General features: G+C 46.7%; 1 protein-coding gene across 7 annotated transcripts in view; it reads right to left on the bottom strand.

Annotated features, from left to right (window-relative positions):
- VEGFA (vascular endothelial growth factor A) overlaps positions 1 to 27,270 on the bottom strand; it is a 118,972-nt gene that overhangs the window by 53,491 nt on the left and 38,211 nt on the right. For 2 of the 7 annotated variants that reach the window (XM_044446815.1, XM_044446730.1), the window contains exons 4-9: positions 22,187 to 22,383; positions 19,506 to 19,582; positions 18,899 to 18,931; positions 10,062 to 10,133; positions 8,803 to 8,934; positions 6,023 to 6,415 (exon numbers count right to left, since the gene is read on the bottom strand). In XM_044446815.1, the coding sequence (XP_044302750.1) occupies positions 6,394 to 6,415; positions 8,803 to 8,934; positions 10,062 to 10,133; positions 18,899 to 18,931; positions 19,506 to 19,582; positions 22,187 to 22,383 (533 nt within the window). In that variant the 3' untranslated portion in view covers positions 6,023 to 6,393. Of the gene's footprint in view, positions 1 to 468; positions 1,749 to 2,662; positions 6,416 to 8,802; positions 8,935 to 10,061; positions 11,087 to 18,898; positions 18,932 to 19,505; positions 19,583 to 22,186; positions 22,384 to 27,270 lie in introns of those variants that run through there. The other 5 variants (XR_006416311.1, XR_006416320.1, XM_044446597.1 and 2 more) reach the window with 5 other exon arrangements.

A 27,270-nucleotide genomic window follows, 5' to 3' on the forward strand; every position in this document is an offset into this window, starting at 1 on the left:
GCCGTTATGTGTAGATATTAAAAAGCCCTACAACTCTTAGTATCCCCCTAACTAGACATACTGCCTGGGACAGGCTGGATTTTTCTCTCTAAATATGCACAGAATTGGCCCCTATGTCATTTGCCAACATAAAGTCCTATCAGCTCTCACCTCTTTCTTCGCTTCCACCTTTTGTTGGAAAAAAATATTCTGCGAATATTCAACTGGTAGTTTAAGAATAGCTTGAACATTTAGTCGGTTTAGGCACATTCCCAAGCAACACTAAGTTGCACTAGGATAAGCAATCTCCAGTGCAACATTACCAGCACTTACAGGTATGAAGGATTTTCTAGAGAATCCTGCCAACACCAGGATGCGACCGCTAACAAACCCAACCTGCAATGTAACACCAGCCACAGCACCTTGGATACTTCCTTCTGCATCAATCTGCAACATACAATCTGAACCCAAAGTTTAGGTTTTACATAAGACTGGAGCCACCTTCAGGCGTTTCCCTCTGTGGGTTCAAATAATCTATGGGGACCGCCCTATACCCCCGGCCTGTCAAACAGGGCTGCTGGCTACATCTCCAACTTTCATCTGTAGAAGCAAAAGGTCATAAGGGAGATCTGTCAGGTATTTTGAACTCCTCCAAGCCAGGAGTGGGCAAGCCATAGCCATCCAGCTATTAGAGTTCAGCCTTCAGTTGCATGGCCAATGGCCAGGAATGATAGGACTTGTAGTCCAAGGCCATCTGAAGGGCTGCAGGTTGCCCACTCCCCTTCCAAGTGATTACAAACACCACAAAGTTGGTGTTCCTGACGAAAAGGACAGATGTATGCTGCATGTTGATGGCACCAAAGGGAATAGGTGCTAGGGCTAGTAGACACAACCCTCCTCTTGCTCCACACAGCTTGAACACATGACAAGAAACCCAATTAAGAAAACCTTAGTGGAGCCTTCCTCAGCCTGGTACCTCCAAATGTGCTGAGACTACATCACTGGTGAGTAGTTGAGCTGCAAAAAGACGCCTTAGTGAATAGGCATGTGGGTTTTACATTACTCCAACTTGCACATGACTAAAACACTAATTTTAAATGAAGACAATTACCACATACCTCGCTTTTAATGGATGTATGGGTCACTTCAGCACTTAGCTGCAAAACCTGTTTTCTCCTATGAATGTGGCCAGTCCTCCTCCTAGGAAGACATGCCATCTGCAATCTCTAGTAGTTTTAAATTAGGAATAGATTTTTAGTACATCAAAAGCTTATTGGTTTTGGTTAATAGGTGGTATAAAAATCAGACAAACAATAGATTTCTAGGACAATCCTATGCATGCCAATTTAGAAGCAGGAAAGAGATGATTTTGTTCAGTTTGCATTTCAAGATGTACTTGCAAAGTTCACATTTTCAAAATCAGTATGAGAACTAGCACACAATAATCATTGGGTATTTGAACTTCTCAGATTTAACAAAACATACTTGAAATGTGAAGAGATTTCTCTGTTCCTACTGAGAAGGAAGTTCCATTGAGTTCTTGAATGTTACTCCCAGCTAAGTGTGTATAAGTGGAATCCTGCATCTGGCACTTTTAAAACTTCTGTCTAAGCAAGTAAATGATTGTACCCTATAGAATTGCAACCTATGTGCTTGTTTGACAGTGTATGGATTGTGGTGGTACATCCAAAGTGTTGCTCTTTTTCCCAGTAAATTTTGACAAGTTGCATGTAGATGCTTTTTTGTTTCCTCAGAGCCAAAACACCAAACTGGGGGGAAAAAAGAAAACCATGTGAGAATTAAATTCTTTATTACAAAAAAGCAATAGAAGGTGGTTTTTAAAGATATATTTGTTATTTTTGTCTAAAAATAAATATTTCATATGGAATCTTGAGATTAGCCAGTGTGGTGAGTGAATTCTTTCTCACCACATTACAGATAAAACAGTAGCACCAATAAATAAAATGATAGTAAATTTTCTATATTTCTGGGGCGCAGGGGAAGCTTACATATATATAAAAAAATTGTAGTGTCTATTTAATCCGAATTACACATATACATAAACATATGTATATATACACACACACGCACGCACGCACACATATAACCAAATATATATATATAGTATGTAGATGTATAACCCTTGCTTCAAAAGGAATGTGTAAGGGTGGGTGTTAGAGATATTAATTAAATAACTGATCATGTTATTAACTCTGCCAACAATTGGGGAGAGATTGGATGGAACAGGAGAGTTAAAAATTTATACATAACAGTACAAAAAGGGTAAAAGGTAAAGGTTTCCCCATGACATTAAGTCCAGTCGTGTCCGCCTCTAGGGGGCGGTGCTCCTCAGTTTCTTAGCCGAGGGAGCCAGCATTTGTCCACAGACACTTTCTGTGGTCACGTGGCCGGCATGACTAGATGCTTTCACGCACGGAACGCTGTTACCTTCCCACCGAAGTGGTACCTATTCATCTACTCGCATTTGCATGCTTTCGAACTGCTAGGTTGGCAGGAGCTGGGACAAAGCAACAGGCACTCACCCTGTCGCGCGGATTCAAACTGCCGACCTTTCGCTCGACAGGCCCAGCGGTTTCCACCACTGCACTATCCGCGTCCCCTCCAAAAAGGGTACAGCTTATAAATAGCAAAATTAAATATTAACAAAGAATACTGAAAAATACCTAGTTTAAATTATTTTTAATTTCTAGTTTTAAAAAGGGATATTAAACAAGTATATAGAACAATGTTTGCCACCTCTCACAGCATGTATATATACATTTCAGTAATGCATATGTGCACACGCACGCACGCACTTATACGCACTCACACAGAATGCACACCACATTTGCTATTTGCTAGAAGAGGATTTTCATAGTGGTTAAGAATATGATTGTGGGCCTTTTTTTGCTTGTCTGTAAACAAACAGGCATTTGGCAGCATTCACAGACAAGTATCACTTAATTTAAAAAAAAAGAAAAACCCGCTGAAACAGAGAACCAGGCATACACCCCAATCCAGTGAAGGCAACTGGAAGCAAGCTTCCACATAAAGAAAAGAGAAACTGTGAATACGTTTCTGAATCTCAGCATCTGCCACGACAGGCCGTATACACATTGCCCAGTAATGGATTTACAATATCAAACAAATGGCCAGCTCAGTCAGCTCTGACAGCACTGTATCTCTTCGGGAGAGCAGGCGTGGGGCGAGGAGGAGCAAGGTGCAGAACCCAGGGCCTCCCCTGGCCCGAATGCAGGGGAAGGAAATTTAGTATGCCGCTTCACTTCAAACAGAAAAGATGGCACAGGCAAACAGTGTTTCCCAAGCTGGGCTCACTGTCTTTTGAGCAGCCGGCCAGCCACAGATCCATGCGTGCAGCAGTACACAGGTATACACACCTGACACAGTAAATGCCAGCATATTTTACTTAAGCCACATTGGAATAGGTTCAAGGGGAACACTGCTGCCTCCGATCTTAAAACATCCAAACCACATTATCTACTTAGAACCAGTGGGCATTGCCTGCCATGTCACAGATGTTGGGTACAATCAATACAGAGAGGAAGGTGAGCACTACTCTCCTAGGATCAATCCAAGGAGAGGTGTACCCACCCCTCCATTTCCATTTCACCTGAAATTTCAGCACATATTGTCAACTGTATGCATGGTTTATAGCACTGCATTTGCAAAGCCGCCCATACAGCCACATTTTCATCATGCATTTGGCAGTAAAGCAAGACAAAGTCACCAAGTCTTTGGGGAAGTCAAGAGGCTTCAGGCATACAAACTGTATCATTGCCTTTAAGCGTCTACCCGCTCAGCTCCTTCCACAACAGGATGTTTACAAATGCCTAGTGGTTTGGGATGCTTTGGCATTTCAAGTGTTTTACATTGCAAGGCACTGAGCATTATTCCTCTTATCCAAGAGCATTTATGTAACTACTAATCCAAATCTGTGCATATCAAAATGCCTGGCCCAAACTCCCATACTGTAAGGCACTCTCCATCCCTGCAACATGGAGTGCTTGCCAACTATACAACAACAAAGCTTTTACTGCTGTCCCAAGACTCTCTCTCTCACACACAGAGGCTTAGTTAGGGACAATTATGTAAAATCAAGATAGTCAGCAATGCATATCAGACATTAGTCTTGGGCCTAGCTTCAAAACTGCACCCCAAACACCCATCCCTTGAATTGTGTCGCACTGACCTGAACTTTTATTCTAAAGGGAGTTGGGCAAGACTGCCAAGACCTAGAACAGGTGCCCGGTAATCTCAGCCCAGTGCTGTATGTACACATATTGATCTTCTGGTGCAAAAGCAGCTCAGTCAGGATCAACAGAGTTGGTCATATTAAGGCTACATTTAAACCTAGCCAGTTCAAATTAATGTTCTCAAAATAATACAGCACTGAGCATTCACCAAAGCAACAGGTAACCTGAGGCAGCTTTTTCCAACTTGGTATCCTCCAAATGCATAGAACTGCAATTCCCATCATCCCTAACCATAGAAATTGCAATCCAACACAACTGAAAAGCACCAGTTTGGGGAAAGCTGACATCGTTTCCAAGTGGTACAGGGTCAAGATTTTGGGGTTGGGGGAGAAAAGGGGCACCCCCAAAGCACAGGTCTTGTCCAGATGAGTGTTTATTTCAAGAAAATAAACGGGTTATGCATTCTCCAAGGTTGATGGGGAAAACATGGTCTTGGCTATCTTTCTTAGATCTGTGCTTCAGGGGAGCTCTTTTCATGCACCGCTCATGCATGGGGTTAGGGTTAAGGACAGTGAAAGGGGCTGCACAACTTGCCCTACAAGTTGTGATGCTCCTTCCACCTCTGACATCACTGTATGACACAACTCCTGAAGTGGAGAGCCACTGGATGCCTGAGATATTAAACCAAGCAAATGCCTCAGCAAGTGCCTGCAGCTCCCTATTCCAAAAGTCATGCCAAAGATGGTGAGGACAGAAGGGGCGGAGCAACTTAGTTCAGCATTGCGCCCCACTGCTGGGCCTTTTGCCCTGCTTACCCTGTTCACACAGGCAAGGTGAGAATAAGGCTTGGGTCTTGCTCCATAAGCTTTTGTTGCAACTGAATACTTCTTCCAATAGAAGTAGTGTATGGGGTGGAAAAGGCAACAGTGGAATAGCTGACAGAAACACGAAGCTGCATCATAACTCTAGCACATGAGGTCTTGACACATTCATGTTACAACAGATTGAGAATATGAATTAATTCACCAGACTAGAAGCTAGCTCTCATTGGCTATTGACTGGTAGGTCCAAAATATCTCTACCTAATTTCGAACTGATCAGACACAAAAACACCTCGTGTGTGTATACAGCCAGACACAGACACTCACTCACACACCCACCTATTGTACATATATACTTTAGATTAATATCCCTTTCCGGAGATGTTCCGTTAAGTATCTTCAGTGGCAGCTCTGTGCATTACAATGGCAGACAGTGCTGTTCAACTGCCTGGATAGACACCAGTCCCCATTCTTGCTTCTGTGCACCACTGGCCAGATATCCTTTATTTCAGCAGCCAACCGGGGTGGAAGCCTGCAGAGCATCCCAATGATGCTGCCTCAAGGTGACCAGTCCTCGCGTCAGCCACTTCCCACAGCTGGAGCCAGAATGTAGATCCATGACAACGTTCCTGCAGCAAGTCAGTACAAAAGCACATGCCGACAGCCCAGCAAAGAAGCAGACCATGAACCAGGTTGCAGCCAAAAGTTGAGGGGAGGAAAGAAGTTGACAGAATCTTCAGTCCCAGCTTCTAGAGTAATTTCCTTGCTTGAGTGACCCATGGTATTCCCAGGTGCTGTTTCTGGAATCCCCTGCCACCACTGCTCCTCCGCTACAAGCATCTTTCCGTGCAAGACTGCAGGGGAGGCATCACGTTGGTGGGCCAGCTTGCTTGAGAGGGTCAACGAGAAGAGGAAGTCCAGCCACAGTTTATTATTTCTGCCTCAAGTAGCCTACTTGTGTCCACAGCAGTTGAGTATATCCAGTGAAGACACCAATAATGTTAGCAATGTTTTTAAAACTCAGAATATATATATGTATATCTATATATACATACATACATATATATTATATATATATATTATTCATGTGAAATGGGAGTCCCAAAACACAGACCACTCCAGTCTCCCTGGCTCTTATTATTTAGCAGCATGAGAAGGAAAGTCTCTCCATAAAAGCAGTTCAAATCCAAGAAAGGCGAATCCTGTGCGGGTTCTCGGGGAATGTTCCTTCCGGAGTCCATCGTCCGTACTCAAAAAGTGCTGTGCTCTACTGATCCTTCATTTTAGTGTTCATTTGGATTAGTGTTTTTATTTTGACCAGGCGAGATATCAAGCTCCAGAACCAAGGCTGTTCCCCCACCCCCTTTCTTCTCTGCTGCTCACCGTCTCGGTCTGTCGCATCTGTTGAAAAGAGGGAGAAAGGGGGAGAGGTTATTTTTCCAGAAGAAAACGAGGTGTGGGATTCTCTCACGAGATGAAGACAAGAGAGGCAAGAGGTAGTCTACAAAGCAAAAAGACCAGCCAAATGATTTTTCCTAGTATCTAGACAAATTGGGCAAGAGGAGATGTAGTTCCCCATAATATCGCAAAAAATTAAGAACTACTGTTGCCTTTGAAGCTGTCTTTTTGCAACCTTGCACGACTCTAGACAAACTTGACACATGGCCAAAAAACAACCCATCCTATTTCCAATCTAGCACCCCACCCTTGTTCTGTCTTTGAGGACATGCAGCCAAAGGAAGCCATGTTCTCCCAAGCACACAAAGAGAACAAAACAGTGCCTCTCATTCCACTGTTTGCCAAAAGGCAGAGGTTAGTGCCTAACAGCAATTGTCTGTGATAGAAACAGGAGAAAGAAGATAAATGGCCTCTGCCCTTTTATGGCCTAGATTTCATCAGTCCCCAGAGGTGACTGACAGACAGTTCATCTGTACCCACTTTCAACATGGCTATGAAGTCACCCGTCCCAGTGTGTCCCATCTGCTCCCCTCCTCCCCAATGCACTGACTCAAAGACCCCTTGGATATTAGCTCTTAGTTTGCATGGGGGAGGAAGCCAACAGCAGCGTGAACAATCCCTACATTCCAGATAGTTTTCTTCCTTGCTTTGGAATAGCCTTATGCTCCAGGCAACAGATGATCTCAAGCTCTTTGGATCATTTGAGAGAAAACCATAAAGGTCAAGGGCAGCGAGCTGTCTGGTTTTCCCTCCAGGGGCTACTTCTGCAGGGTGAACTGTAACTCAAGAAGAGCTGGCTGTCTTTTTTCTGAAGCACCAAGAATCTTGCACTCAAGTTACAACCCCCCCTAGGATTCTTCTGCACAGAGAGAAGGATCCTGATCTCTTCCACGGAGAACTGAGCTTCCCAGGCACTGATAACAGGAGGAAGAATCCCCACACCAATGTTCCCCAGCCTTCCCTGATGCCTCCCAGAGGTGCTTGACTCTTGCAACTATGTGCAGAGCTGCAGGCTGGAGAAGGCTCTTAGGACAGCACCATCACACTAAGTATGTGTGACCGCCTACACTGCGTCTTTGCACTGGGGGACTGCAGAAGTTCAGAAAGCTTGAATGCACATCTGCCCCTAGGCTAGCAGGTAGTCCCTCTTCAGGCATAAATGCCGGTCTCCCAAATACAAATGAAGTCGGTGTACCGAAACTCTCGTGATCAAGTAACAGGATGTGGTCAACACGCAGCACCCTGCTGACCCTCTTTTTTGGTCACAAGCAAACAAGTGGGGCCCCAGTCCAGATCAGGACCATGGCACAAGGTTTAATCCTTCATCCTACAGCCACTTGCTTTCCAAATCCCTCCTCCACCCCCTCTCATCCCCTCTGCAGCTCATGTCTTTCAAAAGGTGCATTTAAGGAAACACATAGCTGGGGGGGAGGTTTGGTTCTTCTCTAGCCAAGTGGTATGGTCCCTGTGATCACGGCTGTGCACACTCACTTGGGAATGAAGAAGAAAGAAAGGTCGGCTGCACACTATGTATTAATGTATAGTGTAATTTGACCCTCTGCAGCAGCAAACTCTGGAACTTTTGGAACTGGCAAGCTGGCATTTGTGGTCACAAGGCATATAGAGATACCCCACATGTCCTTTCAGGAGGTCTATCTCAGACATTCCCTTTGCATTTAACACAGATTTTGCTAGTTTGGGCTGCCTGTGGTCTAGCCCAGATGCTTAGTCATACACTTATCTCTTCCACGGTCACTCAAACAACATGGAGGGAAGGAGAAAAGGGCCAGTCCCACAGTCTTCCTAGAGACACACACTTTATAGTAAAGTAGAGAGAGAGAGAGAGCAGGAGAGTATGCATGCCTTATGGCCCGGTCTTAAGTGCATTCAATCCATTAAAAGCAAATTTCAAGGGGGTGAAAGTAAACCCAAAGCTCTCCAAGCATGGGTCAGAAAGAACATGTCTCATCCTTCAGCAACTTACTGGGATATGCATGCACTAGCACAAAAGGCCTCAAGTCCTTCTCTTGGAATCTTAGCAGCAGGAAAAGAGCTGCCTTCTTCTCCAAGGAATATGGCCTAGGCTAATAGCACCTTATCTGCAGTCATTCCAGACCAGCCCTACTAGAACACAGGAAGCTCATCACTTCGGACAGGTAACCTTAGACTGGCCCCTGCCCTTATCAAGCAGAAGAAAGGAGAGAACATTGGCAGCAGAAGCCAGCAAGAAGCAAACTTCCTCTCTCTTGCTCTCTCTCTGAGTTAATGTGCATGTATGTGTGCATCGCACACGTGTGGGTATGGTGTTTTTCATCCTTCAGGACACAAACCTGCAAGTGCGCTCGTTTAACTCAAGCTGCCTCGACTTGCAACGTGAGTCTGTGAATTTGCAGGAACATTTACAGGTCTGGGGATCTTGTTTGTACAAGTGCTTTCTCCTTTCTGAGCAAGGTTCACAGTGACTGCAAAAAGGCAAAAGGAAAGAGGTCTAAGCTACAGCGCTTTAGCGGGAAGAAATTTACACATGCAACACCCTGAACATTGAAGCAACCCCTGCCCCCACCCCTGCCCCCCACACACACCCAGCTCTGCCAGTTCAGAGCACTGTTTGGTGGTCAACACACCCCAAAGGCGTCCTGACACTTACAAGAGCTTTAAGAGACAGAAATGGGCTCTCTGCCACTATATAATCCACAAATCCTGCATTAGACCAGTTTGCCAAGGCTGAAATGGTTGAGCTCCTCATTGTTTTAACAGAGACTGCCAAGCCAGGAACGTAAAATGTCAGTTTCCACAGTGGCATCTCTTCCTAGAGAGAAACTCCTGCTAGTGTTAAACCGGGGCCAATGGTACCAGAAAGGGAGCAGAGAAGTCTCCAGGATGAAGCTGCTCCTATTCAAATTTAAATTGTATTGGGTCTTCCCCAATAAATCTAAACAGGAACTCTTCAAATCCCCTCCTGCTCCAGATACACCATCTAAGAGATTACTGGCAATGCAGAATTTGGTGAATTGAGAAGCAGAGGAAGGGAAAAGCCAACAAAATCCAGCAGAGGGAGAGAAGGTGAAAGAGAGCACTTCTCATATATCCCAGAATCCTCTAGTTCCTCTCCGGTTAGTGTTACCATGAGTTCCCCCATACACACACACACACATGCATGAATGAATGGCAAGCACCAAGCCCTCATCGCCAGCCTCCTAAAATGTTGTCAGGCTTGAAGTGAAAGCAGAGGGTATATTAAGGGAAGAGAAGAGGGAAGGAATCACACAAGGGCATCGCAGGGTGCAGCAACAGCAGAACAAGTGGGCCTGCCTGTCCCTTCATGTTGTGGTTGAGCTTTCAGAAGAGAGAGAATCATCACAAGCAAGGGGAAGGAGCCCTGCCCGGTTAGGCCGCTGATCCTGATGCACCAGAGCTATACCACCACCAGCAACACCAATGGGGAATTTTCGATTTTGGAAAGTGGGTGGCCATTGCTTGTTGGTCTGTTCAGAATTAGGTGTACTGCAAGCAGGTGCTTTGATTTGAGGGGACGATGGGAGGAAAACGGGGAAAGGGTAGAGTCTACAAGCACATGATGCAAACGTACAAGTTTTGTGGTTTATACCGGCCTCTCTTGCGCTTTCTCTTTTGACCCTTCCCCTTTCCTCGCTTTGATTTTCTGGAAGAAAAACAAAACAAAAAAAAAGCAGAAAGAAAGAGAGAGAGAGAAGGGGGAAAGGGAAGGAAACAGAAGGGTGGGGGAAAGGGACTGCTCTCTACACTGGGGAGACGAACAGCACCTGAGGGAGGTTTGGGAAGTCAAAGCTCTGCCTCCAGCCTTCTCACCCAGTCTGCCCAATCTTTTCCACATGGACTGCAAAACTGAAGCACAACACAGCCGTGCAACTTCCTCTCCACTTGGACCCACATGTGTCCCAGCTTACGGCCTGCCAGTTTCCCAAGAGATGGGACCATCTTTGGCCTGTTCAGAAGGAGGGGTGGCCGAAAAGAGGCCGGGACATCACCAGATCCCAAGGTACAGCTGGTCATCCACCAGTGGGGAGAAACCACTGCAGAGAGGGGCAACAATTGCCCTTGAGCAACCACGTGTGCCTTGCCAGAGCCCCTAGCGAAACGAAGGCCCAAAGACCTTCTCCTATCCACTTTTATTTTTTATTTTTGGAATATTTTTCTTTTCTCCCAGGTTTTCACACCTCTGCGCCTGACTCATCTCAACAGGTGCTGCAGCTGCCCTCAGGAGAGCCCTCTATAAAGGTTCCACAGCACAACTGGAAAGCAGACACCAGCTGTGCTGACAACAAGCGGAAAGGGAGGTGGCTTCGCATTCTAGGGTGAAAAGTGCACGTGTTCAGTCTCCCCTCAACCTCGCTCTGGAGACAAGTGCTCTCATGACCTGCCTGAGTCCAGCATAGTGTTCACTGCCACCGGTGCCTCACACGAACCCTTGAGAATAGAGCAGCCATGCTCAGGTGAAGAACGATTCGAGAAGAGGACCTCAACTCAACTGCTACTTCTCACTTGCCTCTCAGTCCCTGTTGGCAACCTGTGATGTACGAGTGGCAAGGAAACTTTCCCCAGCTATCGCCCCTTACGAGATGACGCAGGCCCTTCCTGAAGCAGAGAAATTGGTGCCAACTCACAGTGGTAGAGACAAGGGAAAGCAGAGACGAGGATGATTTTTTCCATCGTTTCACTAAGAGTTAAGGAGGTGTGCTGCCTCATGCCAGGGTTGAACCCCTGATCCTTCTGGCTTAGTGCTGTTCTCATCAGCCTTTCTCATCTTTATGCCACTCCAGGTATGTTAGAGGCTGCAACTACCATCATACCATGGCTGGAGTAGCACCAGGTTGAAGAATGGCTGGTCTACACACTAGATCAATTCACATATTACATGGGAATATTAAGCCACAGTGGGTTGTTTAACCCATGGCTAAGTCACAATGTGGCCATCAAAAAATTGAGCAATTAGCAGTTTATGGGGGGTCGTTTTCTTGTGCCCTCCCCACCCATTCATAACACATATTCCTGGAGCCTTTGAGGTAGTTGAGGGCAGGCAACTGCTGGCAGGACTTTGCTATGTCAGCACCTTCTTTGCCATTACTATGCTCTGTGTGTGCATTATTTTTGGCTGCTCCTGGAATGCTCCCATTTCCATTGCTGTCTGCTCCATCATTGCTTGGACCAATTGCTTCCCACTGGAAACTTTTTACTAGCAGTAAATGCCCTCTTGCTTGCCCCGATGCCTTTTCTTGCCAGAGGAATTATTCTTCCTGCTCTGCTCCTCTCACATGCTTATGGATCTTGGCTTGGTGCTGGAAGATGCTACAGAACTCAAGTCCACTTTCAGTACCTAATTGGCCAGTTCCGTCCTCCCCCACACTGATTGATCACTTCCTTCTAGGGGCCACTTCAAGGTAGCAGTAAATTCTACCCCCACCCCCTTGGGCTGACTGCTAAGAAGCGGCCTCAGGGGAAATGCGATGACGTCCCCTTGTGTACACTTGCTGATCCTGGAACCCCAAATCCTTCCTCCTCCTCCACCAACTGCCTCCTGCCTGGACCAGTCATGCCTCTGCCCCTCCACAAAGGCCAAGAAACACACCTGACTCAGAATTCCAATGCACTGTTTACTAACTGATTTCTCAGGTTATACAAGATGAAGTTACATATGAAGCATGCAAGTGCTTGATTTAGTGTGGAGCTGTGAAAGCAGTGCTGCTGAACCCTCCATGAGGGCATGCTACTCACTATGCGCTCCGACCAACAGTCCTGAGTGCCTCTTGGCACAGATACATACAATACTCTGCCATAGATAATGTACAACGAATGGTCCCAGGTGAAGTCAGCTGTAGCTACATTGCTTGTTCTTCATGGTGATGCCTTTTCTGACCAAGGATTCAGAGGGTGTGGAGCAAGCTGGTGTTGATGGCAATGGAAATGTTCTCATGGCTGCGTCTCAGCAGCTCCAAGTTCTGCTGCAGGAGCACATCTTCCCTGATTCACAGATTTGTGAAGGATGCAGTGTACGTTGTTAACATCCACTTCTAGGTCTTCCGTAACATCCAGAATGATGTAAAGAGAGCACAGATTCTCTCAAACCATCTCTCCACTGATAGTGTCACCCTAGTGTGGCAGTAGAAGGTTCTTTTTCTCTCCTTTGGGCCTCCTCGGGGTGCAGGATGGGTACATGAGCCACTGAAGCACTAACACCTGGTTCCCTTACTTGAGAGGATGCACTGGGAACCCATCCACTGATAGGATAAACATAGCAAAGAGTGTGGCTACATTATCTGCCACTGCTGCATTCCAGAAGGCCACTGTGTTGTGGCTTCTCCTGGAGACACTACTGCACATGCCCAAGAACCTGCCCTTGCTGTGGGAAAATTGGAATACTTGGAATCTTTCACATATGGAGTCAAAAGAAAGAGGCTCCAGGGTTCACCCAATCTCACAGAATCCTTCCAGCAGGTTTTCCTCAAATCTCTACTTTGATTACATTAGCAAGATGTAGATTCAGGATTTGTAACATCTACCTGAAAATCTTGCAGGCTGTGATTTCCAGACACTAAAGGTGGTGCTGTGCAGAAAGCAGCCCAGGTTGAATGCCGGTTTGTACAGTGCAAGCACCTTATTTTCTGCCTGGAACAGATGGGTGAACTGCTGCATTTCATCTCTGAATTGCTGGGCCGATGCCTTCAGTTACTGGGTCAAGTGCAGCCTATGACTGGTATAGCCAGAAACCTCAGTAGAAAGGTGCAGCATCCCAGTCATATACCCCAAGTACGCATGCCCAGAGCACAGCAAGCGCAAGCCTGCAGTCAGGTGCGAAACCCTAGGCACAGTTGCTACAGCCAAGTGTGCCCTTTCCACCATCCTCTGGTGCATCAGATGGAGAGTTCATGTGAGCATACTGCAGATCTCTTCCAAACCACATCACTGGTCCTTCCACTGATCCAACTTGGTAGAGAAGCTACTGAAAGGCTTGCACAGCTGCTAACAGGACAGGAGCCACGAGAGGAGCAGTTTCTTCTGCTTCTCGCAATGCTGCATGAAGCACTGCAGAACCGTTGCATGGCAGCCACAATTGCCAATTTGCTTCTCAGGTTTGAATTTTAGGATACTATTACAGAACTGATGGGAACAGGCATGGCTGGGGAACTTGTATCTCGCAAGAGAGAGGCGCAAGTGATTGCCAGCTCTGGGTAGTGAAACCCTTGATCAAGAGAGAGGGTGGGCAAAGGAGGCAGCTGAACGGACTGCTGGTTGATTGTTCAGGCAGCTTGAGAAGGAGGCAGTGCTAGCAGGGACCAGCAGGGGCAGGAGACAAAAGAGCTGCAACATTTACTCTGCCTGCTCAGACCCCTGTGATCCATTCCATTAACCAGGATTGCAGCCTGCATTGCTTGGCCTTATGATCATGTTCTCCAGCCTCTGTGCACTTGCTGCAGCACCCAAGCAATCTCTCTATTTAATGTCAGTATCTGCAAAGCAGAATGTGCCAGCCCAGGAAGAAATGCACTAGAGTGGCTGGATGCCAACTGGAGGCACAGGTACCATTAGAAGGGATCATAGAAGAACTGAACAGTTATTTCTGCTGTAACGTCATGAATCACAGCCCACTGCTGCCGCCACTGAACGTCCGGGCCTTCTCATACATGCATAGTCTCATCCGCACTGGCTCTGCTTTCCCAACTGGTCCCAACATCTATCGCATCCCACAGCAGCTGGTTGAGCTGTGGTCCCACTGTAGGATCTGTGCACCACACCCCAAAATCACAGCCCAAAGTGACACAAGGAGGGCAAGAGTCTTGGGGGTGTAGCCATGGTAGCTGTAGCAAAGCACGCTGCTCAAAAGGCAGCTGAGGCTCTGGCAGAAATGGAGCCTGGCCAGGCGGATGCAGAAACTGCTGTGGGAGTCTGTCTATGTAGGCATATTAACCGGGAGACTGTTGTCCCTGGACAGCTGCTTCTAAGATTGCTGGTAGTTCAGGCACAACACCATTCTGCCTTTCCACAGCCACAGCTCATTCTGCCACAGCCCTCTCCAGTACAAGCCTTCGTGCACCGACTCTCCTGAACTGCAGGTGCTCTGAGCGGTGTGTTGCCGATACAGTCCCAAAAGATTCAAGTGTTCTCCAGCTATGCTTCTGAGTGTGGAGTTCCTGGAAAAGTTCTTATGTATATTCTGCAGATACTGCTGTGGGAGGAACCAAGGCCCTGCAAGCTCCACATACTCAGTTTTCCATTTGTTCCTTTACTGTGCCTCTCTTTGAACATTAGCCAATGCCGGGTCCTCTATCCTTTCCCCCAGCACTTCTGCAGCCTCTCTTGGAGTGGTTCTCTCCTCCTCCACTGGTAGCTGCTCTGCCCTTCACAACAGCTGCTGCTCAAATTCAGCCAATTCCTCCACTCCTGCCTCTGGAGGGTCAGCAAACAGACAAACCAAGTCCATTTCATTCCTGCTGCCTGCTCCTCCCTCCCTCCACACACCCCTTCAGCCAGCTCTGGAAGGCCTGTACACATGGAGTGCCTGTGCACGTCAAAATCCACTATCACGTGGCGTGAGAGCTGCTCTGTATTTTGAAAGCTGGCAGGCTGGTACCCACAGATGGCAGGCAGGCTTCAGGCATCTTGAAAGTGCCGACATCTGAAGGGAGATCAAGTCCAGGGTGCATTTCTCTTGGAAAAGTGCTCCAGAGCACTTCCCAAACGGCCGTCTCCGCATCCTGCACTTGGAAGAAGCCAGGGATGCCCAGGCAGGTATGGATGAGTTTCTTTGCACTGTAGGAAACCCTGTGAGTCTGCTAGTGCTGGAATAGTAAGTTGGGCCCCTGTCCCTGGAGCAAGCTTGCAAGGAAAGCAGTGATCCACTCCCAGACCAGGTACCGGGCTCCACAAATGTCTTACGCCAACAATTCCAGTTGCTGGAGGGATAAGCTGGCTTGTGAAACGGTAGCCAATATGATGTGGCATAATGCTGCTTCTATGTGGCCATGACACATTGGGGGGGGGGGGTCCAAGCATCCTCACTGTCCATGCTGCATATACTTTCCTTGATGGAGCAGAGGAGGAATCACAGGTGGGCGAAGGGGTTGCCTTTGGGGGTGGGGCAATGGCTACGTCTTGGTCATAGTGGCAATGGAATTCTGCCATAAGCTGTATGATTAGGTGTCACATGCTCCTTTCCAGCAAGACAATTAATAGCCTGTCATAAGATCAGCTCAACACTCAACCACTTGTGGGTTCTTTCCATAAACCTCTTCAGCCGGTGCAGCTTTTCCTTGTACTTTTCAAAAAAATGAGTATCAGAACATCATACAATCTACACTGTAGGGTTTCTTGTGCCTCTGGACTGATCCAGAGTTCAATCAATATGCCTAGTTCAGCATCAGTCCAGAATTATTTCATCTTTTGTAGCTTTGGCATTCTTCAGTGGCCTGGGCATAAGAAGGTGCCACCATCACTTGAGGCACTTGTGATGCCTGAGAGGACGCCGCAGGTGAAAGAGGGGGCAAGTAGTCTACTGCCTCCATTTTGAACTCTGCCAAGTATAGAACCTTCTGAGCCATGGCTGGTTCATGTCAGAAAAAGTAGCTGTAAGCCATGTAGCTCTGGAGTGGGCTACTTCAGAAGCAGCTCCCATCCCACTGGTTTCCACACCCCCAGAAGCAAGAAGACCTTCAGCTGAGCCTTAGATTACTAACATTGTTCTGTTTGCAAGGAGGGATTGCAGGTCAAGGCCTGGTCCTGAACATGAGATGTTGGGGATGCAAGATGCAAGTTTCAATAAGTCTCCAATTCTGTCTCTAAATATTTAGATAGCCTCAAGCATTCCCTACCCTTAAAGCATCTTTAAAAGCTGAGAAGTGCCACACTTGGTATTGTTTTTCAGCAGTATGGGATGTAGACACAACTAAACTTGGAAGCTGAGCCATCTTCTCCAAGGTCACTCAGCACAGATAAGAGCAATTGAGTTAACAGAATGCAGTGTGCACACGACACACCACTTTCCTGGGAAGCAATGAAATGCAGAAGGGAGGTGGGATGAGCAAACCAAGAGGGATGAGGGGGTGTGACAAGAACATGCTGTCACAGCAACTGCCTGGAAGATTTCAATCAACTGTGCAGCAGAAAGGATTTGGCCAGGCAACCTGTAGCCTTCTGGCACAACCCCTGAATGACAGTCGCATGTCCACACATCATGACAGTCTATGGTTTTAACAAGCTACTATCAACAGCCCAACAAAAAGCCATGGGCTCTTGATGTGGCTTGTTTCTGGTTACCAACCTATACCAGGCCATTGTGCAGGGTTTGCACAACATGGTAAGAGGGAGGAGGAGGAGGAGAATTATGTAAGCTGCCTTGAGTTTCTTGAAAGGAAAAAGGCAGGATTAATATAAATAAATAAAGACATAAATAAATAATAAATAAAGACATAAATAAATAAATACCAGCTTACTGTGCTGTGCAGGCAAGGTCACTGACTGGCAGAAATTCTCTAGGCCAGGTGGGCAGACTGCGGCCCTCCAACTGGGAGTTTCTGTCCCACATCTGGAAAGCCACAGGTCCCCCAACCCTGCCCTGTGATTTCATATGAGATATTTTTCAAGCCCTACCTAAAATGCCAGGCAAAACTCCAAGCCCTTTCCTATGTGTGTCTCTTTGGAACATCAGCAGCAAAGAATGCTTCACTCTAACTCCCCATAACCATGTGGAAGTCAGGGTAACTGCAGAACCCATGCTAACATGAGACCAAGGGAGAAATGCTCATGAGAAAGAAGGCAGGCAAAGCTCAGGCAACAAGCCCTTGTGACAGAAGTGCTCAGAGAGGGTCCTTCCATCTCACTCCCACTTCTGTATTCTCTTCTCCCAGAGGCAGTACATCTTCACCACGTAGAAAGGAGAAGCTATAATGATGAGGTTGCCCTTGAGAGCAACTGAGAAGATCTCTCCTGGGCTGTGTTCAACCCCACTGGTGAGCATTCATTTCTCCCTCCTAACTGTAAGCATCCCAAGAACACAGCTGGAACTACAGGCGGGGGAGGGGGGGCAGAAGAAATTATACTTTTTGGGGAAATCTCTGGGGAAGAACCAGAAACAGCCCCTGCTCCCAGAAAAACATCAAGACCAGGACGACTTTCAGCAAAACCCAAACCAGAATGCCCATGTGATGTTAGAGCTGCAAAGCGATGCGCAGCCACCTGAAGCTTGGGCAACAGAGGAGGCAGAAAAAGTCACGATGAAGGAATGGGGGGCTTCGGCCACATCCCGAGGACCAGCATTCACTGGGTTGCGGCAGCACACTCACGCACAGTTAAGTCAGTTTGCCATTCAGCGGAAAACAACTCTTCTACGCAGTCTGAAGAGAACAAGCCAAGCCATCCCTGGGCTATCCCCATGAGAGCGTCACAAAGTGAATTCCAGGGGGAAGGCTGGAACACGGGAAGAGCAACAAAGCGGCCATTAGGATTCTACCCCCCTCTCTCTCTCCCCGCTTCTGCCAAGCTTCCTTACCAAATCAGAGAGTTTATTTCTACGCATGCCCTCCTATTGCAGGTATGCACTTGTATAGAGTGTTTATAAGGTATGAGTGAAATTTACCCATGTTTGATATTGTTTGGAAGACAGACATTCTGTCATTTTTCTTCTTCATTTGTTCATTCAACACTGCTTTAGACTACACAAAGCTGAAAGCAGAATTTTGCTACACATTGGAGCCTCAGCCAGTCTGATTCCCATGAGGCAACCCACCCACTGCCTTCTCCAATTCAATGCCTTCAAGGTGTCTTCGATTACATCCTCCCATAAGCTCCAACCAGCATGGCCGATAGGAGTTGTAGAGTAAAACATCTTAACAGCATCAAGTTGAAGAAGTCTGGTCAAGGAGGTCAGCCTGAGTCATTTTATTTGATTCATTCCACCCATCGTGATCACCATCATGATCACTGGTCATACCCAGATGGGGGTTCAACTTTCAGCTTTTTCAATGGATGGCTGCTCTCTCCTGCTTGGCAGAGAGGCAGCAAAGCTCACATCCACAGCGTTGATGTTAGGGATCTAAGCTGCTGTGAATAAGTCACCAAATGTTCCTCAAGTGGCAAGAGAGAGAGAGAAAGGCTATGATTTCCAGCATTCACAGTGGCAATGGCACATGGAAGGAAGCATTCACCCAGAATCCATTCCCAAAGGGGGGATTCTGTTTCTCCTTTGCTGTTCTTCACGCAATATTATAAGGAAGCAATCTCAGAGTGTCCTCAAGCAGAAAAGCAGCAACAGCAATCAAAGCTACACATTTGTGTCTGTCCACAAGGAATGGATTCAAGGTGCAGCTCTGAAGAGAACCGCTCTTGTTTCCAATCAACAGAGAAGGACAGGGGAATTCCAACACCAAAGAGGGAAGAAATGTAAGCTAGGTCACTTACTTTTCTTGTGTAGTTCTGATGTCTTTCTTTGGTCTACAAGGGAAGAATAGAGGATCATCATCAGGTGGGAACCAAACACTAAACACACAGGCATCACGTCTACCATCTTAGCCCCACTCTTTCGATGATCTTTGCCTTTGCTGACAATTAGCCCAACCAGATGTCTCCCTAGCCCTCCAGATGTTCTGGACTATAACCTTCAACATCCCTGACGATCCCCGACCACTGGGGTAGACAAGAGTTATAGTCCAAAGATATAAGGCCTCAGATGGTGGAAAGGTTCACATATGCTATGACAGTTTGTAAAAGAGCACCAACTACCAACTTCTGGCTCTTTGGCCACTCTTAAGATGCTTCTCAACCAGCTGTTCCATCTTCTAGATTTTCAGTCTGCACTATGCAGTGAAGACACACAACAGCTGGTGACTATTCCATTAAGAAAATTGTGCCACTAAGGACATATATGCCCTTGGTCAAGCCTGAATTCATTAACCACAGCCCTCCCCCAGCCAGTACAATTTGACTTGCAATGCTGGATGCCCATCACAACAGTCATAACCCAATCAGTCCTGCTCCAAATGCAACCAGGAAGGTTCTTTAGTCTCACCTGCATTCACAACGCGTGTGCTGTTGGAAGGTCATCTGAGTTACACCTTGACTCTGAAGTTGTCTAATTTTCATGATCTAGAATGAAAGAAATGGCAGAGGGAGAGGAAAGAAGGAATCGGATGAGTCACATTCACAGAATGGTCACATTCAAGCACCTCAAACCCAAGAGAAAAAATAATACTATGGCAAAACTCAATCAATGGCAAAACTAAGACATAATCCTATCTATGCTTAGATGTGAAAAGTCCTACAACTCCCAGCATTCTGAAAGTTTTATTCCCTCTAAATGTATATACAATTGTGTCTTTAGGTCTCAATAATATACTAAACGACCCTAAAGTAGATCCTACTGAACTCAACATGTTTACTTATGAACATACCTAGAGAGGATGAGGATTGTCTTCTAATGGAACAAGGAAATGCAAAGTTGAACAATTCCTGATCCAGGTGGCCAACATAATAAATCTTTTAAGAGCACACACACAAACAGGCATCACATGGACAATATATTACAGACTGTAATATTACAGATTACAAGATTTACAGATTTCTCACCTTCCATACCGCTAAATGATATTGGGTTGAATTTTAGCTACCAGGCCCCCTCCTTCTCACAGGCGTAGTGTCTGTTCACAGATAAGACAGGGTAGTCCTCTTTGGAGACAAAATGGCGCTCAGATTCCAGAAACTAGATGCCCACATGAGGAGACCTTACTTGGGCGAATACAGACTCAAACAGGTCTGTGGCAGTGACTGTCTCTGCAAAGGAACTAATACAATGGAACCTGAACTACATGTTGTCAGTGCATGGAGACATGTGTGTGTCTCTACCTAGCAATGCCAGTGAACAGTGGTGCATTCATTATAAAGGCGATGCAAGTGGAAACCATGTGCATGCTGCCCGCCACTCTAGACCTATTAAGGTGCTGACACTAAGCCGCTTGAAGTGCAAGTTCATTAGCACTCTATGCCTGGCAGAGAGCAATCCTAGATTATCCACACTTCCATGCAGAGGCCTGTTTCTTTGCTCTGGGAAATGCCACACAAAGATGGCATTGTAGGAAAGATTAACAGGAGGGATGCCAGCTTCACATGCAACTCCAGGCTTCTCCAAGGTCATCAGTAGATTTGGTTTCCTTGGAATCAACACAGCCACTTGTGGTCTTGGGTCAGCACCACAAAAACCACCACAGTATTTACACTGTTTCAACAGGCTGGATCTGGAATGGCAAGGCAACATCTGTAAGTGATGACGGGGTGAGGGGGGGCGGTAATCAGCAGGATTACTCCACATGCACAAGAGTGGATTTGGGAGCAGATCAAGATTGCAAAAGTCGAGCAGGGGAGACAGAAACTGAGGCTAACAGAGGCATACCAGCTTGCATAAAGGGCGTATATTAGGGGCATATACCCTGACAGTATGCTTGGCCTTTGCAAAGCTTCCTTTCTGGGGTGACTAAAAGGTTATCATATTTTAGAAAGGGTGCTCTCCCATCTGTAACTGCACCATGGCACTTCCTACCCTGCTGTGTCAGTGAACCTTGGCTTGGCCAGCTCTTGAGACAGTTCACCCACCACAAGCTGCTTCCCTAGGAGCTTGGGTTGTGATGTACTGAAGCAAAAACAAGAGTTAAGGTAGGCCCAATGTGCAGGGAAGGTTTTCAGAGCCATGTCCTCTTAAAAGGCCACCAGAGACAAATGCTATCTGTATCAACATACAACTCTGCATATAACTACCAGGTTGACTTAAGGTAACTTAGACAACCAATTCCCCTTAGCAACTGGTAAGGAGCAAATCACACTAGGGAAGGGACAGTAACCTATATCAAGGATGTCCAGCTTTTTCAAGTTGATCTGCAAACAAGCTGCACAAAGGTCAGGTAACAGGGATATGCCATCTCCGGCACTGGAGGCAGTGTGCCTATGCACAGCAGTTGCTGGGGTGTAGGGGCAGGAGGATGCTGTTGCCCTCATGTCTTGCTTGGGGGTTTCCTGCGGACAATCAGCCACTGTATGAAGAAAATGCTGGACTAGGTGGACCCATGATCTGATCCAGCATGGCCCTGACCTTCAAACCCACCCAAGTAGGGTTGTCAAGCAGTTGAACGCCAAGGCACCTTTCAACTGCAGCTGGCCGATTCCAGCCACTCTAAAAGCAGTGCACAGCAACCTACTTCTTACCAAGCTGCTGATCAAAGCACAAGAGACCACTACAGAGCCACCCACCCCCAGATGAAACGGAGGCCACTAACACAATCTCCTGTTTCCTGATGCAAAGCCCCTTTTGTTTGCATCTCTCTTGACTTCAAGAGCTCAGTGATCCAATCCATGCTTTGCATGGAGGCTTGATCCCTGGCATGTCCCAGTAATGCAAGGGAAACTCTCAAAGCCTTAAAAAGCTACTGCCAATCCAAGTCAGCCATACCATTCTAGGTATACTCAGTACAGGGCAACTTCCTGTGCTCCTAGGACTACTAGCCAAGTGAAAGTCCTCAGGGTGTGGCACCAGGGCAATTCAAATGCAAAGCAAGAAAGGCATTCTGCACTCTTTCCAAAGCCAAGAGGCAGCTGAGGTGCTGGAAGGAGTTGTAAGGTGGTGCAGGCCCCATGAGGTAAACCACCCCACAGCTCTGTAGGTTGTTTCCCCAGTTCCTTTCTATCACTCAGTCATCGCCTCACCTCCATGGAGACGCTCTCCACCTCCGTAGGTGTGCACTCCAGTGACTCATCATTGCAGCACCCTGCACATCTCATCAGAAGAACGCAGGATGGCTTGAAGATATGTTCCACATCCTCAGGGTACTCCTGGTAAATATCCACCATGGTCTCAATTGGCTTGCAGGTACTGCGAGCGAAAACTTCCATAAATGACATCACTACAAAATAAGATGAAAGCAGGGAGGAGGAGGAGGAGGAGGAGGAGGAGGAGGAGGAGGAGGAGGAGGAGAGAGGTAAGAAGAAATTACTTTTCTATTTCCTGAAGTCTGTCAAAGTTCCTTTTTAAGATGACTCAGGACAATACAGTAGCAAGGCCATAGGCAAGTGACCTAAAGACCCTGCAGTCAGTGCTCTTTCCATGTGTCCTCATTATGGGCTCACTCAAATATACCATTGATTAGACGAGTTTAAATGCACTTAAAGTCCCAAAAGAGAAGCAGACTGGGTAGAGGTGGAGAAAGAGGATTTGCTGAATCATTTGCAACCAGACTGAGAATGCATTTGCAATACGGACACTAAAGTAAATTACAAGGCCTGGAAGAGCAGCAGAAGTCAGAGCACCAGGGCAAAGCTCGTTAGAGAAGCAGTTCCCTGGAGCTAATACTGAGCCACCAAAATTCACAGCAAAAAAGGTGACATGCCGCCGGATTTCAGTGGCAAACCACTCCATAAGGGTAAGGACAGCATACTTAAGCTTGAAAACAAGCTAAACTGTTATTTTGCACCATTTTGTAATGGGTTGCTGCTGAAGTCTGGCAACAAGTCAATTTTCTGTCACCACCGCAAATCCAGTCATGTGGTAGCAGGAGTGCAGCCCATGTGGGGAGAAGATTGGGGTCTGGAGTGGCCCTTTGCCCTCCAAAGTTGCCTATTCCGGGCCCAGAACTTCTCTTTGAGACCACTAAGACCAGCAATTGTGGTTCTGCAGCTTCTGCCTGGTGGAACTCCACTGTCTGCTAGGATTTTTGGGACCTGCTTGCTTAAGACATACCCACTCCCTCAGCCCTTCCCTGCTTCATAGCCCAGCTATGTGCATTTTATTATTGATTCAAAGTATTTTACCTTTATTTTTGCTATATAATATTAGTGCTGTGCATCACTGTTGGTAGTTTTATATTCAGTGTTGTATATATTTGTATGGACTATCAGATTTGGGATCCAGCCACAACGTTATGTATTACAGCTTTCCCCAACCTGGTGCCCTCCAAGTGTTTTGGACTATATTTCCCAGCATTCTTGACCACTGGCCATGCTGACTGGGGCTGCTGGGAGTTGAAAACCAAAGCACCTGCAGGGCACCAGGTTGGGAAAGGCTGCTATATTGTATTTCAACAGCACCAATGATATTGACAGGGCTATAAACACCCGGCTAGTAAAACAGGAAAGGAAACAGAGTGCAACCATCTCAGCTCTAATCTTTCCTGCTGGGTATGCCAAGGGAGTACATTGCAAATGCTGCCGCCTGAATGGATTTCCACACCAAAATTGCCCAACGTTGTGCCAAAGGATCACTGCAGTGCTTTGCCAGGACAGAGGTCTGGGAAACCTACCACAGAAGGGGCAGCTCTGTGCCAGCCTCCTCCTGCGATCACGCCGCAGGCTTGCAAATACGCTGCCTGCCACAGCAGGGAACGCTGCTCATTTGTGCCGCACACAAACTGTTGTACAAGGAAGTGGGTAATGGGGCTTAGCACATGGGCAGACATGGCAGGAGATAAGCGTCTGAAGTGTGCTTTGTTGCTTTCAGATCATAGGCCCGTACCATATACATAATCCCATAGTGGCAGGTTTGATAACCCAGGGTGATAACTAATGCAAACTGCTTGCATCATGGAAAAAACAGGAACTAGTAAGCACTTCTGCAGAGTCCTGAACTGTGACAAGCCGGCATAAAGGTTGCTTCACTGAAGCACCGGGGCAGGGGTGGGTGGGAGAGAATGTGCAGAAGCTGCAGGACTCTCATGGCTCTTGATTAATTGCAGAGAGTTAAGTCTTGGTCATGTGGCGCTGACAGGTCACGGTGCTACTGGCAGCAGGTTCAACAGAGGAGGAGCCTGGGCTGCAGAGCCTCAGTGCCTATTAAAAGAGGCAGTGGCTCAGGCAGGAAAAATGTGTAGTGACTGGCAGTCCTCCTGGAGAAAAGGAGAGCCCCCCACACCTCCCCCCCCCACCCACTGCCCAGCTCAAAGTCCAGCACTGGCCTCTCATACTCGCTCTGCTTCAGCCTGTGCCACCACCTCCTTGTTCCCCTTCAGGGTGACCTTAACCTTAAAATGCAGCTATCTATAAACTGGAGAATTAAACAATTTAGCGCCTGTAAACTTGCCGGCACACAGCCAGACACGTAACCACACTGCTGATTATTCACACCTTTCTTAACATTAGGAAGCAAGGAGCCCATTATGGTAAAAAAAAAATTTCAGATTAATAGTCCATTAAACATGTGACTATTACTTTAAAAAGTGCCTGTGCCAAGAAACTATAGGCACCAACAATTTGAGATCTTTTCCACCCATGCTGCAACACAAAAGCCAATCAGTTTTGACCCACTCTAAGAGATGTAGAGGGTTGCGCGAGTTCCCAGCATGACAGTGTGAGAGAGCCGATAGGGCATCCACATCCCTACAAGGGCAGCTTACTCTCTCGAGAATTCGGAGACTAAAAAGGGGCCCTGGGAGCACACATGGCCAGTAAGGAATATTCTGCTTGTCAGATGAAGTATGCAAAAGTCTAGGTCTAACACTTGTATGTATTCCAAGTTCAATACGATTCATTTGCATAGGTCACTGACTGTACATTGTCACAAAGGCAATTTCCATTGCCTTTGACAGTAGCAAAAGCATTATTCCCTTATCGCATTTTAAACTGAAGTTCCTAGATTAGCCTATATAAAAAATAAATATGAACCTAAGGCCTGGCGATGTCACATGAGAAAATGTAAGGGTACCAAGAGCTATAGCACAGTAGGGTGAAGAAGATCCAAAGAAGGTAATGTGTCTGTTTCCACTGTCCAAAATATTCCAGTGACATTCAGATAAGGAATAAAAAGGGGGACTCGCCAGTCAATCACTTGATACTGGAACTGACCATGTTTTAAAATAACGGATGCATTTAAGGACATCACAGAAAGAAGCTAAGGCTTTAACTGACCACTCATTAGCATCATAATTTTGAAAATCTTAAGATATCACCACATTCCCTCAGAAAACTCAGAGCATGTTTAACTGCTAGTGCTGGACAATCCCAGTGTACAGCATCTTCTAGAACTGGTATTCGACACAGAACAAAAGGACAAGGTCGAACTGGCTGCTCTCAGCAAGAAGCTCACACTGTTCAAAGAGCGATCCCACCAATACTAGTTTTTCCTTATATGTACGAGTATACTTGAGAGGGAAGCCTTCTTCCCTTGAAGCAAGCAGACAGACCTCCTTGGATTCTCTCTGGGCCACTTCATCCAATACTTCAGAGGACCTGCTGGCCTGAAGTGTGGCGCTGCTGTGCTGCTCTCTCCCCATGGGGTGGCCTGGCTGAATTGCCCCTGTGGGTTAATGCAGACAGCACTCTTCCCAGGCAAAGCCAAGACCTGATCTCACAGCTCTGGCCTCAGCAGGAGGGTCCATGCGGAGGCTATTCCCAGAATGGATTCACTTAATCAAAACCTGAGGTCTGTGTTGGTATAGGAAAGCTCAGGGAAACAAAGCAAGCTTCCATTCCCAAACCAGAACATATTTCCTATGTATCAGCAAGCAGAGGTTATGCATATACGTTTAATAATGCTCCAGAATCAGGGTGAGAAGCTTGATTCCCTAGCCAGCTCCATGATCCAGATCAAACCATTCCCCTCCCATTCAGTGAAAAAAAAATTAACTTGGAGTGCAGGGTTTTTAATCTGCAGAAAGGCAAGTGTTCAACAGTCCCATCATGAACAAGAATTAGGCAACAATACAAAATGGGTGCACTGTTAACAGCTTTGCTCTCCTGTACGCCTCTGGCAATGTGCCTCTAGTTTGCCCAGCCAAAAACTTTGTTGCAATTGAAAAGCTGATTGTGGCAAGATGAGAGGCTGCCCCCTGCTGCCCACCACTGAGAACAGCAGCAGTGCCACTCCCCGGACGTCCCAAACTAAGAAGGGGATATGAACACTACTGTAGATTTTCACAGCAGTAAAACTGGAAACTAGTAGTAACTGGGAGCTCTCTGATGAGGGTGGAGACTGTACTGCCTAAAGGTCCAAAGTTTGCCAGGGCTAATCCCAAGCCTGAATCAATGCATCATATTATGCAAGGGAGGTCCCTCTGAGAACTAGGGAGCAAACCTCCCTCAGGTGAGTCAGCCACCTGTCAAAAGAAAAACTCTGCTTGCTTTACTGGATGAATCCCAATCTGGCTCCACCTTTTTACTTTTGCCATTCATGCCTTCAGCATCTCTACCTTGTCCATCTTTTTACATATCATACAGTTTGCAGGACAAAGAATGCTTTGGTAAGGAGTGTGTCTGATGTTCTCCCTCCCTCAGAGGCTCCTTGTAGCAAGAACAAAAATTTGTGGTCCCTTGCAGTACCCACTTTACTTTTCTGAATCAGGTCTGGGAAGAGCCTGGCATTTGTTAAAACTCAAATGCATGCAAACTGCCACCTTCTTTCTTAGTGAAGACGGCCAAAACATCCTAGTCCCAGGCAGGGTGAAACTGTCAACAACCAAAATGCCAGAATGTGCTTCCTTTTGCTGCTATTCCGTAACACTGATATTTAGCAATGTTCTGGGCGAGATCAGTAGCCATGCCCTGCCTTGTACAAAACTCGTAGCCTCAACTGAATCATGTGCCCTAACACACAATTCTCACAATCCTTTCCACAATCACTCAGAACCAAGCCCCACGCAATTGATTCACTTGTGTTTTCCTTCACATATGCATATATAGGACAGCAGCCTTTGCAGAAACAGATACATCTAGTTCTATTCCTACTATGGAAAGAATGTTTCCTGGGAAGTTACCCCTTCTTTTATTTCCTGATCCAGGTTTGCCCATGATATGATCTTGGAAGA

Source organism: Varanus komodoensis, unplaced genomic scaffold (assembly GCF_004798865.1).
Source record: "Varanus komodoensis strain SLA01 unplaced genomic scaffold, ASM479886v1 scaffold1, whole genome shotgun sequence".
Taxonomy (NCBI): Eukaryota; Metazoa; Chordata; class Lepidosauria; order Squamata; family Varanidae; genus Varanus; species Varanus komodoensis.